Source organism: Dendropsophus ebraccatus, chromosome 4 (assembly GCF_027789765.1).
Source record: "Dendropsophus ebraccatus isolate aDenEbr1 chromosome 4, aDenEbr1.pat, whole genome shotgun sequence".
NCBI lineage: Eukaryota > Metazoa > Chordata > Amphibia > Anura > Hylidae > Dendropsophus > Dendropsophus ebraccatus.
In genome coordinates this window covers 56,509,536-56,523,650 of record NC_091457.1, presented here as the reverse complement: position 1 = coordinate 56,523,650, position 14,115 = coordinate 56,509,536, and the positions used below count along the sequence as shown (strand labels likewise).

Below are 14,115 nucleotides of genomic sequence, written 5' to 3'. Positions count from 1 at the left end.
ATAATATGATGAATATATATCATGAATGTAAATTACAGACTTGCTTTATATCACATCCCCTGTTTGAAATATATAACAACAGTGACACTTTAAGAAATATAAGTGTCTCAGATCATCTTACTCCTCTTGAGCTAGTGACAGGTAGACCTATGATGTCCTCCCTATTACTATTGGTCAGAGGGAGAAGATGATAATCATTCAGTTACTGTAATTAAAATATTTTTTTAAGGAATTGACTAATATTTCTAGATTTAGTTTCAGGCAGGTTATCAGTGAACATGAATACAAGAAAGACGAACCTCTACTAATATATCATCAGACCCTGACATTACAGTCAGTTTCCTCCTCTTCTATACAAATCTATATTGACATTTATTAACATTGATAACAATGCGCACATCATACTCAGGATGTCTCAGCTATCTATGAATTAAATTCACATCATTCTATAAACTAAATAAAAAAAAAAATTGCCATTAAGATACCCCCTGCTAGTTCTCTGCTTCTAGCTCTATTAGTAAGGAACGATTCAAGCTGTATAACATAGATAAAGATTTATCTTCATGTGCCAGCATGTTGTTTTACACTAGCACAAACATCAGAACAGGAAAATAGGCTTTTTGACGGAGTTTAACCCATATTACAGGTAAGCCGAATTAATTTAAAAATAAAAAGACAGCCGACTGATACAGTAAATAGTAAAGGGCTAATGTGCTGCAACATTAGTAGTCATCCTAATCTATAGTTTTATATAGTTGCCCTGTGTTCTTTTCCTTTCTTTCTTTGTCTTCTTTTTTAAGTCTGCAATCCTTAGGTCACCGGGCCAGTGCAGTGAACAGTGGAGTAAAGGAAGTATCCCGCCTGCTATGTATTATTCCCTCTTTGTTGCATTAGCTCCAGTATATAAATAGCTGTCTCTATACTTTCTCCAGTCTGCATGGTCTAATCATTTAGGGGAATACAGCCAAGTAAGATATCTACTTTACTCCTGTTGTGCATTTTTTTTCTTCTAAAAATGTGCTAGGCCTGGTGGACAGCACCATTCTACCTTAGCTGGCATAGTGCTATGTAACATCGTTGTTTGGCACTCATTACCGCACTCACCACTGGTATTTGATTTTTTTTTTATGTTTAGGCCATTTGTCACATTGTTTTATTAATATACTATGTTAAAAATATTCTATGTTATCCAAATCTAAAAATCCAGGTTTGGGAGGGGATGGTGGGGACATAATAAAGAATCTATACTTACCCATAGTGCAGCATCACAAGCACTCTGGCCGCCGTCATGCTCCACATTCTCCCTGCTTCCTGCATTATCATGTCCTAATGGGAAGTACACGCTCAGCCAGTCAGTGACTGCAGTGGTGTCCAGCCTCATTTTCTCAGCCAGGATGTAATGTTGTGGGAGCTGGAGGAGGCTGGGGGCCTTCAGACAGGAAGTTGATGCTGCTGCTTGGACATGGGGACAGGTAAGTAAAGATTCCTTATTATGTTTCCCACTCCCCCTGCCTGCATCAGATTTTTACATTTCTTTGGAATCCTCCTTTAGTAAGTTTGGGCATTTTTACAGAAATCAGCAACAAATATGATAATATAATGTAAAATATATAGTGTAAAATCTGCACTGTATAGCTTTGAAAAACAGCCTACAAATCAGCAGGGTTTTTACAGGTGTGTTGTTTTTTTTTTTTACATACAGACCTTTTTTGAATTTTGTTTAGTCTTTTTAAGCTCCCATTGATTCCCAATGCTCTGTAGTGTTGTTTTCATACTGTTTTGAGCAATACCTATTCAACTCAATGGGAGCTGGAAACCATGCAATTTTGACCAAGTTTGACCGTTTGACCACTGGCTGTCATTTTGAGGTCAAATAAGGCCCATTATTTTATAATAACAGGTAGTATTTGGACTCAAATTGAGGGTTGTCCTAAAAGACAGCTGTTATCTGGCCAGAATATGCCAGGGCTGTGTGGGCTGGGAGGAGGTAGTGATGTGCACTGTAGGTGGTGATGTCGGCTGTATGGGCTGGTCAGAGGTGGTGATGTCTGCTGTATGGGCTGGTCAGAGGTGGTGATGTCTGCTGTATGGGCTGGTCAGAGGTGGTGTCCTCTGTATGGGCTGGTCAGTGGTGGTGTCGGCTGTATGGGCAGGTCAGAGGTTGTGATGTCTGCTGTGTGGGCTGGTCAGAGATGGTGTTGGCTGTATGGGCTGGTCAGAGGTTGTGATGTTGGCTGTATGGGCTGGTCAGTGGTGGTGGTGTCGGCTGTATGGGCTGGTCAGAGGTGGTGTCCTCTGTATGGGCTGGTCAGTGGTGGTGTCGGCTGTATGGGCTGGTCAGAGGTTGTGATGTCTGCTGTGTGGGCTGGTTAGAGGTGGTGTTGGCTGTATGGGATGGTCAGTGGTGGTGTCGGCTGTATGGGCTGGTTAGAGGTGGTGTGCTCTGTATGGGCTGGTCAGTGGTGGTGTCGGCTGTATGGGCTGGTCAGAGGTTGTGATGTCTGCTGTGTGGGCTGGTCAGAGGTGGTGTCGGCTGTATGGGCTGGTCAGAGGTTGTGATGTCGGCTGTATGGGCGGGTCAGTGGTGGTGGTGTCGGCTGTATGGGCGGGTCAGTGGTGGTGGTGTCGGCTGTATGGGCTGGTCAGTGGTGGTGATGTGCACTGTAGGGGCTGGTCAATGGTGGTGATGTCGGCTGTATGGGCTATTCAGCTGTTATCTGGCCAGAATATGCCAGGGCTGTGTGGGCTGGGAGGAGGTGGTGATGTCGGCTTTATGGGCTGGTCAGAGGTTGTGATGTCGGCTGTATGGGCTGGTCAGTGGTGGTGTCGACTGTATGGGCTGGTCAGAGGTGATGTCGGCTGTATGGGCTGGTCAGTGGTGGTGATGTGCACTGTAGGGGCTGGTCAGAGGTGGTGATGTCGGCTGTATGGGCTGGTCAGAGGTGGTGTCGGCTGTATGGGCTGGTCAGTGGTGGTGTCGGCTGTATGGGCTGGTCAGTGGTGGTGTCGGCTGTATGGGCTGGTCAGTGGTGGTGATGTGCACTGCAGGGGCTGGTTAGAGGTGGTGATGTCGGCTGTATGGGCTGGTCAGAGGTGGTAATGTTGGCTGTATGGGCTGGTCAGTGGTGGTGTCGGCTGTATGGGCTGGTCAGTGGTGGTGATGTGCACTGCAGGGGCTGGTTAGAGGTGGTGATGTCGGCTGTATGGGTTGGTCAGAGGTTGTGATGTCTGCTGTATAGGCGGGTCAGAGGTTGTGATGTCTGCTATATGGGCTGGTCAGAGGATGTAATGTCTGCTGTGTGGGCTGGTCAGAGGTGGTGTCGGCTGTATGGGCTGGTTAGGGGTTGTGATGTCGGCTGTATGGGCTGGTTAGTGGTGGTCATGTGCACTGTAGGGGCTGGTCAGTGGTGGTCATGTCGGCTGTATGGGCTATTCAGACATGTCGACATCACTCGGGGTACGATGCTAGAGCTCAGAGACAAGATCCAGCCATGTCCCCTGAAACAGCTCACAGTTAGATTTTTTTTTACTTTACATTTTTACTATTTATCCTTAATTACTTTATTTCAGATTTCAAATTATTTCATATTTTATTTATAATTCACAAAGATTTCTAGAGTTAATAATAATTAATATTCTCCAATTATTTATACACTTACGTTTTCCTGCAGCCTCCTGTATGAGTTGTTTTTTTTTTGTGACAGAGCCACTTATTGAGCAGCCCAGCCTCTGTGTGTGATCATTGCTCCGGAAAAGGAGGAACAGACATATTCCTCAACAGCTTGGCAGTATAGTTTCCTGCCTTTTCACATAAAGCATCTTATTCAGAAGTACAGCCAGGTATATGACTGTTTATCCCTCTTTGGCATTGTAGTCTGCATTATGCTGAATGTTTACCAGTCTTCTCTCTTCTCTGTCTCTATGTAATGTGATGTTTTTCCTGGTATTGGTATGTGCACTGGTGTTACAGTAGTCTGCACATTATTTCTTCTGTTTATACTTCTGAAAGAAAAGATCTATCATTGTGACAATAATCTTATAAACACTTGTTATTTTATTGTAAGCATAAAAAGTGATCATTGTGAACTTTATTTGCTATAGAATTGAATAATGGCAATTTCCTTCATTCAAGCAACACTGTGTAGTCTGCTGACAGCTAACAACATTGCACAGTACTGTAACAGGATACTGGCAGTTTTTTGCAGAACAGATGTAAGGTTTCTCCCAAATGTACGTGTCTAATCTAGTAGTTTAAGAACTGTCCTTTATAATATATAAATATTACTATTATTACTCTAAACATAATCTTAATCACATTTTTTAGTCTGCTATAACTTCCTATTAATGAAGCAGTGGTATGGCTGGCGTATATATAGCTACAATGTAGATATATAAAGATATGGTGTATATATACGGTATAATATACAGCCTTGGATTACGAGCATAATTTGTTCTGGGACTGCACTTGTAATCCAAATCCACTCTTAAACCAAAGCAAATTTTCCCATAGGAAAACACTGAAATGCAGACAATTGGTTCCATACCCCAAAAATAGTGATTTTTTTTTTATCCTGAATAACATGTAAAACAAATGAGACAAACATTTAGAAACAGCTGAATATGTCATATTATAAATTACTGTACAGGAATGGAGAGGATGGGAAACACAAGGACTGACAGAGACTACAGGGAGCATGAAGGAATGAGCAGGACAGATGTGGGCACATACATGCAGCACTCTCTGTCCGGGGAGAGAGGGGTTACAGCTATGGAGAGATTACCTCCACAGTCCTGTCCCCTGATGTAAGCCCCAGCCTGAGGTGGATCTGCCATGATTTGGAAGGGGAGGGAGACATCCTGGGTCAGAGTACAGTGCTATAGACCCCGCTATGCAGACTATGCCCCTTCCCAACTCTCCCTCCCACCCAGTACAGGGAGCTCTTATACCAAAGCAATGCTCTTAAACCAAGTTACATTTAGATAAACTAAGTGGCATTCTTTGCAATCTATAATAAAAATGTATATCTAAAACAAAGCTTATTTGATACAGTCAAACCAATAAGTAGAAGTTTCAAAAGTGTTTGGACCTCTTACTGTAATATGTTAAAGAACAAATAAAAATAGAAATGGGAAATAGCCGAGTTAATGACAAGTGCGAAAACAGAAGTGTACAAATGCATGCAACAAATTTCTATATAGAAGTATATACAGTTTTAGGAAAAGGTTTGTGTAACTGTTGTTAGATGTCATATATGTCAGTATTAAGAACTTAACACAATCACTGCAGGAAACAAATGCAATTGAAAAATATTGTTCATCGTTGCTAAGCAAGGAGTGATGACAAGGGTGTGGGGGTAACTATCTTGTATCCTTAGGCTATGTATTTTTGGATGGCCGTCATTATTTGTCTGAATAACACTCATTACTTCTTAACCACGGCCATTATGTGTACAATTGCAGCCAACATAATGAAATAATAGGTGTTATTTGCTCTCAAAATGACAGCTGTGCCAAAAGATAGCGGTCTAATGGTTAAAAAAAATCCAAACACCATAATGAGGGGTCCATTTTGAACTTTGTAGTGGGCTCTCTTCTTTTCTATCTAAGCCACTGGGACTGTGTAGAATAAATGATGAATGGGCAGAAATCCATTTTATTTGGATCAGTGGAGGTCACTGAGGCAATGCTTTTATTTTCAACAAAACTGTTAAAAAAGCAGGAACGGAAGTTGCACCACAGTTTGTACATATGAACACCCTCTATACTTCTGCTGACACCATTGCATAGCAATGTCATTAAGAAAAGAATACACACTTCCTGATCTCTTGCTTTTCCTTTACTAGAGTAAAAGTTTCAGTGTAAGGGCTCGTTCACACAGAGCAAAAGCAGCTGAATTTCTGCTCTGAAATTTCAGCTGTTAAAATAGGTGCAGAGCTAATTTACATTGTGTTGAATGGAAATTCTGCACTGCAGTTCACACGGTGGAATTTCCGCACTGAACTAATCCGCTTTCCGCCAAAAGAATGAACATGTTCATTCTTCCGCTAGCGGAAGCCTATACAAACCAATGGGGCTCTGATATCCTGTTTCAGCGCGGAATACAAGCGTAATACAAGCGGAAATTACGCGCTGAATCAGCGCGGAAATGGGGAAAAAAGGGGGGGGAGGAGGATTCTAGTATATATTCTGGTATAGTCTAGTTTACTCACCAAATACTCGCTGAATTTCAGCGCTGAATGCCTGCGGATTCAGCGCGGATTCCTCGAGTATTCCGCACTGAATTTGTCAAGAGCTGATTACGAGCTGAACACTTTCCTAGCGGAATACGCAGGGATTCTGCTTATATTCTGCTCGGAATTCAGTGTCAGTTGATTTCAGGCGGAAATATTTCCTCGCGTAATCCACCCCTTTTGTTCTGTGTGAACGTAGTGCGTTCACACCTACAGGATCTGCAGCAGATCTGCAGCAGATTTGATGCTGTGTTCAGTTATTTAAATGAAATCTGCTGCAGAAAATCAGCTGCAGATCCTGTAGGTGTGAACGCACCATTATGCATACAATGTAAAAATTAAAGGGCTAGTCTCATCCGGGACATTTATGGCATGTCCAAAGGATATCTAATAGATGTGAGTCTGATCTCTGGGGCCTGCACTTATTTAAAGGCCAAGGCCCGCCAGCTGCCTCCAGCCCAGTTGTGACCACCAAAGGTGGTTAGGAAGCTGTAAACAGCCAAACATGCTGTTTTATGCTCATGGTCATTACCTGCTCTCTTATCTGCCTAGATTCAGGTGTGGGTGCTACTAAAAAGTACAACTCGTTCCACTAACAATAAGTGCTCATATGACAAGCAATCTCAGAAAACATTATTATGGGCTAGACAGCACATCCTGTACCCTATCCTGTCAGTCGCACTGAGCTATGCCCCTGACCCGTGTATCTTACTTTTCTCCTTGTGCAAATATGTAATGTCTTAATATGTATTACTCTTCCTTATGCTCAATTAAAAAAGACCATAAAAGTCTCAAACACTTGGATTAGTGCCAGTATTTGTTTCCCTTTCTCAGAGATGCCTTTATGCCTAATTCATTTAGATATAGATATCATAGTCTAGCGTCCCTCCTGTTTCAGAATATTGGGGTGATGTAACACTGTTGTCATGGTCCAAATTACTTTACTAATCCCTTACTCTGATGTACAGTGTAAAAAACTACACTTTCAATCAGCTTTGATGCTTTCTGCTTTCAGTTCTGGGAGCCAGTCATTTCCATTACCTGACATTTGTGGAGTGGATGAAGCCAATGTCTTCACAAAATGCTTTGTGGACTTATTTTTTACTGTGCATATTTACTCAGAATATATGGTGTTCCACTGATGATTTGTCCGAGAGAGCAGAGAATCTCATGAAGTCAAACCCTCTGATTGATGGGTGAGTCTGTCCTATGTATTATTAATACTACTATTTAACAGTTAGTCATAGTTATTCGATTACCAGATTGGACTGCAGTCCCCTAAAGCACACTAACATTTGGTGCCAAGCAAGCAGGGCCATTACTAGGGTATTTTGTCAGGGGCACAAACCAAGCCAAATCTTCTATCTCCCAAAGAAAATAAAAATATATTACATATGACAGGCTTAGATCAAGTACCTCAGCAGTACATAGTCCCTTGACTTGCTATATAATAAAAATCACTGCTGTGAGGGCTTACAGATAATTTTTCTCTTTAAAAGAACAGATCTATGGTTGATGGAATTCTTCTAAATAATACAGTTACAAAATAATAATATTATACAAATAGAAAATAGATGAGCATTTATATTACCATCTCACTTTCCCAAACTAATCCTACTACTCCAAAATTAAGATTACCAACAATAGCTCAATATAAGCGCTAAATAGTACTGCCACTTTATGAGCCATATAACCAGTGGCTCAAGGTGACATCTTCTCTTATTGGTTTTGTACTCGTTACGTTTCTTCTTCATCTGGCCCAAACTGGCATAATCATTTTTTCTAGCCACAAAAATTCCTCATTCAGAGAGCCCACTTATAATAAGACTCCCCCGTATAGTCCTCCCAAAACAGGAATAGTGTCAACTTTAGAAATCATAGTAACATGGCTCCCTTTGGCCTATGAGTAGTATTAAAGGGGTATTCTTATTTAAGAAAATTATCCCGTGGATGGAAAAAGATTAGTAGATTTAGTTGGGTCCAGCTGCACTGACCCCCTCTGATCCAGAGAATGCAAAATTTTTTCTCTCTTTATTCCTCCAGACACAAATATTGCCCTCTTTGGCCCTCCAAGTCACAAATGTTGACTCGTCCAAAGATTTGCCAACTTTGGTCCCCACTCATTAATATTGGCTCCTTTGCCCCCTCCCAGTCACAGATTTCAATCCCTTTACTCCCCCACTTATTAGTATTGGAAACTGTGCACTCTAAAGAAAAAACGTATGCCCCCCTAATGTTCCCTGGACACACCCTTCCTAGGTTTTGTTGTCTTCTAAGCAGCGGTTATAGGCCCCAGGCTGGTATAGACCTGCGGCTAATGGGACTCCAGAAGCATGTTGGGCACATAAGCTACAGTACCTCATCATGCACCTGCATCGAGCCACTTCCTATGTCAGAGTGTTCCCAGAATCTAGAAGGCTTGAGAAATACTGTATGGAAGAGTTGAAACATGTACATGCTGGACCAGTTGAAACTCAGTGATTTTTTTAACCACTGGTGTGTTGCTTTATGCATTCAAATCTTCAATTTTGCAAGATTTCATGGTTATTTTAAAATATAGTAAAATTGAAAATTTATAGAAATAGACAAAAATTCTGTCAAAAATATTTTCAACATATAAACTTGATTAAGGCAATAGGTCATTTTCAAATGATACAGTCCCTTTAATTTTCTTTATTGCAGACACAATGACCTTCCCCTTCAGCTCAGAATTCGCTACAAAAACAGGATATCAAAAATTGATTTGCGGACCATTGATACCACAAAGACCAATTTGCATAAGCTTAAAACTGGCCATGTTGGCGCGCAGGTACCCTACTTTTCTCAAGTCTGAATTGATTCAAGCCCTTTGTAAGGATTCTCGATCAATGGCCTAAGTTTATCAACCTGCCTGAAACCAAAACTGTTGGGATTTGCTCATAGTTCAGCTTTCATTTTACTAGTGCAATATGAGAAAAGATTTCATAAAACCAGACAATTTTGATTTCAGACAGACCAATAAATCTGGGCCAGTATATTACTACAAGAAATTGTAAGCTGTCCATACATTTAAATACATCCCATCCCTAGAGAACAGCTGGGACACCTGAACCCCCACCAGCCAGTAAGTTATTACCCATCATGTGCTTAGAAGATTACTTTTAATCTTGTAAAAACACTTTTGGGCTATGCACAAGCCTGGAGAAAACAGAAATGGCCGCACATCACACCCATGGTTGATACTTAAACTTCTCAGCTACATTAAAACCAACATCAGAAGTTAGTATATAATATAATTTGATCAAACCATATTGCCTCATGTACCACATGCAGGTCTTCTGATCCACATGAGTCTCTACTCTAGCCATGATGAAACATTCACAGCCTCACTGTCGTAAAACCAGGCCCGCAGAGGCCAGCAGAGTCAATGGCCGGCAGTGTGAACAGATCTAAAAGCCCACTCCATGTGCTCCCCGATAGACTGGGAAAGAGGAGGTACCATGCACATCACTTGCCGCTAATTGGTCACATATGGGTCTTATAGGGAGTAGTGCAAAAACACAAAGAAAGGGGATAGAATATAAAAATGCACAAGCCTGGAGAACACAGAAATGGCTACATAGGTCTGTATTTTAAATGTTCTCCCCTTTCTTTGTGGCTCGCACTCCTCCCTTGTAAGACCCATGTTACCCCAATCAGCAGGAAGCATCTGTGCACTGTGAGACAGTGACAGGGATTGTGGTTGGGAATCGCTATATCTCCCCGAGGTACCTGTCATATGTGAACACTAGGTTCCAGAAAGTCCATACCTCATCCAGGGAAAGCTGGGTGAGATATGGAGGAATCCAGGAAAGTTAAAACCCATAGCAAACTACTTGCTATGGGACTGTTTTAGTTGCTGTAAAAGGGGCTGGATATTTATGGAATGACAGGCAGGTTGGTAGTGGGGCCTGTCATTCCCTTTCTGGCCAGTCCAGGTTTTTCTACCTGGCCAAGTCAGCCCAGGTGCTGGAGGCCACTGATCACAGATCTCATAAGGGGAGGCACAGAGTGTATAGAGGTGTGGCTGTACATGGAGGTCTCTCCTGGCTGTGGAGAGGGTCAGGGCTGCTAAAGCTTCTGCTGGGACTTTGAGCCACACTGATATTGTACCAACTGTTGTTGTTTTATATTGGGTGACTGGTAGCAAGTCATCTGTATAGCTAGGATTTGCTGTGTTAGTTAGAGCTCAGACGAGCAGGATTTATTTTACTTTGTGCCTGTATGTAAGGCTGAATTTCTTTTGGTTTCAATAAACAAACAGGAGTATCGCTGTTTTATACAAGTTTGTGTCACTGTCTCTGACTGCCAATCCTGCTGTCTGCCCGGCTCTACAGAGCTAATCTCCCACAGCACATATGGTAAGTACCTCCTCTTTCTCCCATACCTGCTGGTGCATTGGTGAGAAGTAACACCTTGTTCACACCTGTGTTGATTGGCGGCCGCCTTCTCCACTGGCAGCACCTGCGGGGTGTGGGGCCCATGGGGTTTGGTCCTGTTACAGTGGAGTTGCAGGACTTTTCTGAGGCCCCCCTCCCCTGTTGGCGCTTACTTTGCGGGGTTGGCGGTCGCTGACTGGCACAATGTTGTTTTAGAGTAGGGACTCGTGTGCCAAAAGACCTGCACACGGTACGAGGCAATATGGTTTGATAAAATGATATACCAACATTCTTGCGTTGGTTTTTAAATATAGCCAAGAGGCATTAGTGTAAACCATGGGTGTGAGGTGCAGAAGCTCCTCTTTCTCTAGGTCTGTACTTTTGGGCTATGTTCCCAATACAGGAACATAGCAGGGAAAGCCAGTAGTTTCGTAATACTCACAACCGCAAATAATAACGAAACCCTTCAGGATCTGGCTTTTCATTTTTGGGCTTTAATTTTTTCCTCTCCATGTCTAAAAGGCCAAGGCGCTTGCAATTTTTTACCTACAGACATACATGAGCCCTTATTTTTTGCGACACCAATTGTTCTTTGTAATGACAGACATAATTTTTCCATAAAGTATGCTGTGAAACCGGGAAAAAAATATTTGTGCAGTGAAATTGAATAAAAAAGGAATTTGTTTTCAATTTGGGGGGTTCGTCATATGGTAAAACTGACGTTATATAAGTTTCTCAAGTCAGTACGATTACAATGATATTGAATTTATCTAACTTTTATTTTATCTGACTGCTTTTAAAAAATTAAAACTTTTAAAAAATAACTAAATGTGTTTAAAATTGCTCTATTCCCATCCTTAAAACGCTTTTATCCTTTGGTCTATGGGGCTGCGTGAGATGTAATTTTATGCTCCATGATCTGTTCTTTCTATCGGCACCTTGCTTGCGTATTTGCAACTTTGCACTTTGGTGGGTTTTTCAACTTTCACCGTTTATCGTGGAAGGGAGCTATCAGCAGGTTAAATTCGTCTAACCTCCTGATAGTTCCCCTCTAATGTTAATTAATTACCATTACAATAAACAGTCAATATTAGATTGGTGGGGGTTGACTTCCCAGCATCTCTTTTGATCAGCTGATTAAAGGAGTGCAATGCTTGTGCTCCTTTATTGCTTACCATTTGTTAGGGCTGTATTACATTGCCTGTTATCCCCAATAAGTAAGTGCCAGTCTACTAGATCGGCACTCCCTTACAAAGACTATAACACAGCTCAATTATCTTGCAGGGATGGCTGCACAGACATCGCTAGAGCCCTTGCTTTGGTGTAAACTAAAAGAGATATTTACCTGCTCATGTTTCCCATTCCCCTCAGTCCTTCCATGGTCTTCCATGGTCTCTGCAGCTGCAGCTCTCACTTCTAGTCCCGTCTTTGAAGTGACAAGCCGCTCAGCCAATCACTGGTCGAAATGGGACAGCACTGCGGCCAGTGATTGGCTGAGCGGCCTGTCACTTTAGAGACTGTACCAAAAGTAAGAGCGGCAGCTGGGGTAACCCACATTTAAGGCTGAAGGACACCAGGGGAGCCTGGACAGGTAAGTAATAGCTTTATTATTTTATACACGCAATCATCAGCTGTCTAACTATTAGCGATGCATGGTCGGCTGGAAATGATTTTTAAACTTGCCAAAAGACAACGATCAGATGATGGTAAGCTCTTTGGCTGATCGTTGTCTTTATTACGCGGAGCTATATCGACCTGATTCTTCCAATTATCGCTCTGTTTATTAGGGCCCTGAGTGGCTTTACCTGAAATTGCAGAGTCTCCTATTCAAATAAATTGAATTTTTTCCCTTTGTGTCCCATACTGTGTGGGAGACAAAAAAAAAAAACAAACAAACAAAAAAAAACATAATTACTGTGTAGGGAAGCAAAAAAGGAATAAGTAATGTATCAGTTATAAATAAAAATGGTGTTTGTTCTAGTTCTGGTCAGCATATGTTTTGTGCCACGCTCAAGATAAAGATGCAGTGAGGCTGGCTTTGGAACAAATTGATGTTATAAAGAGAATGTGTAAAGATTATGAAGAACTGGAGTTTGTTACTTCATCCCAAGGTAAGTTGTAAAAAATTAATTGATAACAAACTTTAACCAGTTCTTACTATTTGTTATTGTCCAGTTGAATATCTATAATTTATGCATCACAGTATGTAAGAACATATCTATAAACATCATCTATATGCAATGGCAAAGTACTCCACATCAAGTGCATGAAATCAACACAGCGGCCCAGATTTATCAAAGGGTGTAAAATATAGACTGGTGTAAACTGCCCACAGCAACCAATCACAGCTCAGCTTTCATTTTACCAGACCTGAAAGCTGAGCTGTGATTGGTTGCTGTGGGCAGTTTACACCAGTCTATATTTTACACCCTCTGATAAATCTGGGCTACTGTGTCGACTTTTACTGCTCAAAACACTCAAAATCCTTTGTTGCATTCAGTGTCTGCTCGCCATATTTTCCAAAGAATGACTGATGTGGTGGACCCAAAGTAGTGCAAACATAGGTTTATTGAGTGCAAAGAAATAAGTATATTGCGAACACATAAAAGTTTTGTTTAGAAAGAGGTTTTGGATGTGATAGGCATAGGGCTAAAGTACTGTTGGGAAGGATAACCTATTACATACTGCCTAATATAATCGGGAGACCCCTGGGTCAGGCGCCTCTTTGCCAGACAGGAGCTATCCCCTACACTGGGACACTGTCACTGGCGTGTGATCAAGATAAAGTAGGAGAGAAAATGGTTAGCTTAAGATAGGAATATTTGAAAAGTACAGTTATCCCATCCGGTTTGGTAATTATTTGTCAATATTCAGTCAGGACTATGGTTATTGCAGGCACACTCAATGTCAAAGTATGTTCGGAAAGTTATTGATTCCACTTCCGACGTGTTTCCCCCAATGTGGTGTGCATGGTTTCATCAGGGAACTGTGTGGAGATAATGTATGAGCTGTCCTCAGTTGGTTATCTCGCTTGCAGTATATTGTATCTCTGTGGTGTGCACAGTTAGGTATGGAATGGTAAGGTTTGAGAAGCCATGCTGGATATACAAATATACTGTAGTATATTTTCATAAGCTGTAATATAAGTTGCCCTTACTAGTCAGGCTGTGCCGTAAATCAAGGAGATCCTGAGAATGCCTGGGGAGTGTCTCTTGGTGAACAAAAATTGAATGTGTTTGTAATATACTTATTTCTTTAAACCTATGTTTGCACTACCTTGGGTCCACCACGTCAGTCATTCTTTCAATTTCTCTCTGCCTTTGTAATTAGACTCGTGGGGACCATTCAGTTATCTTTCAGCTGTCTGTAGACCTCGCCCATTGCCCTTTCAAAGGAAGCCAGAACTCTCAATACAAATCTACCTAACAGATTCTAAGCCATCTTTGAAGTTATTGTGCTGCACTTTTATTTCCACTGCACTTATTGTT

The 14,115-nt window shown here is 41.6% G+C and overlaps 1 protein-coding gene across 2 annotated transcripts in view; it reads left to right on the top strand.

Annotated features, from left to right (window-relative positions):
• The first annotated feature begins 591 nt into the window (after positions 1-591).
• LOC138789658 (dipeptidase 2-like) overlaps positions 592-14,115 on the top strand; it is a 38,266-nt gene continuing 24,742 nt past the window's right edge. For both annotated transcript variants that reach the window (XM_069968416.1, XM_069968415.1), the window contains exons 1-5: positions 592-646; positions 3,705-3,840; positions 7,246-7,426; positions 8,913-9,039; positions 12,609-12,738. In XM_069968416.1, the coding sequence (XP_069824517.1) occupies positions 7,290-7,426; positions 8,913-9,039; positions 12,609-12,738 (394 nt within the window). In that variant the 5' untranslated portion in view covers positions 592-646; positions 3,705-3,840; positions 7,246-7,289. The remainder of the gene's footprint in view (positions 647-3,704; positions 3,841-7,245; positions 7,427-8,912; positions 9,040-12,608; positions 12,739-14,115) is intronic.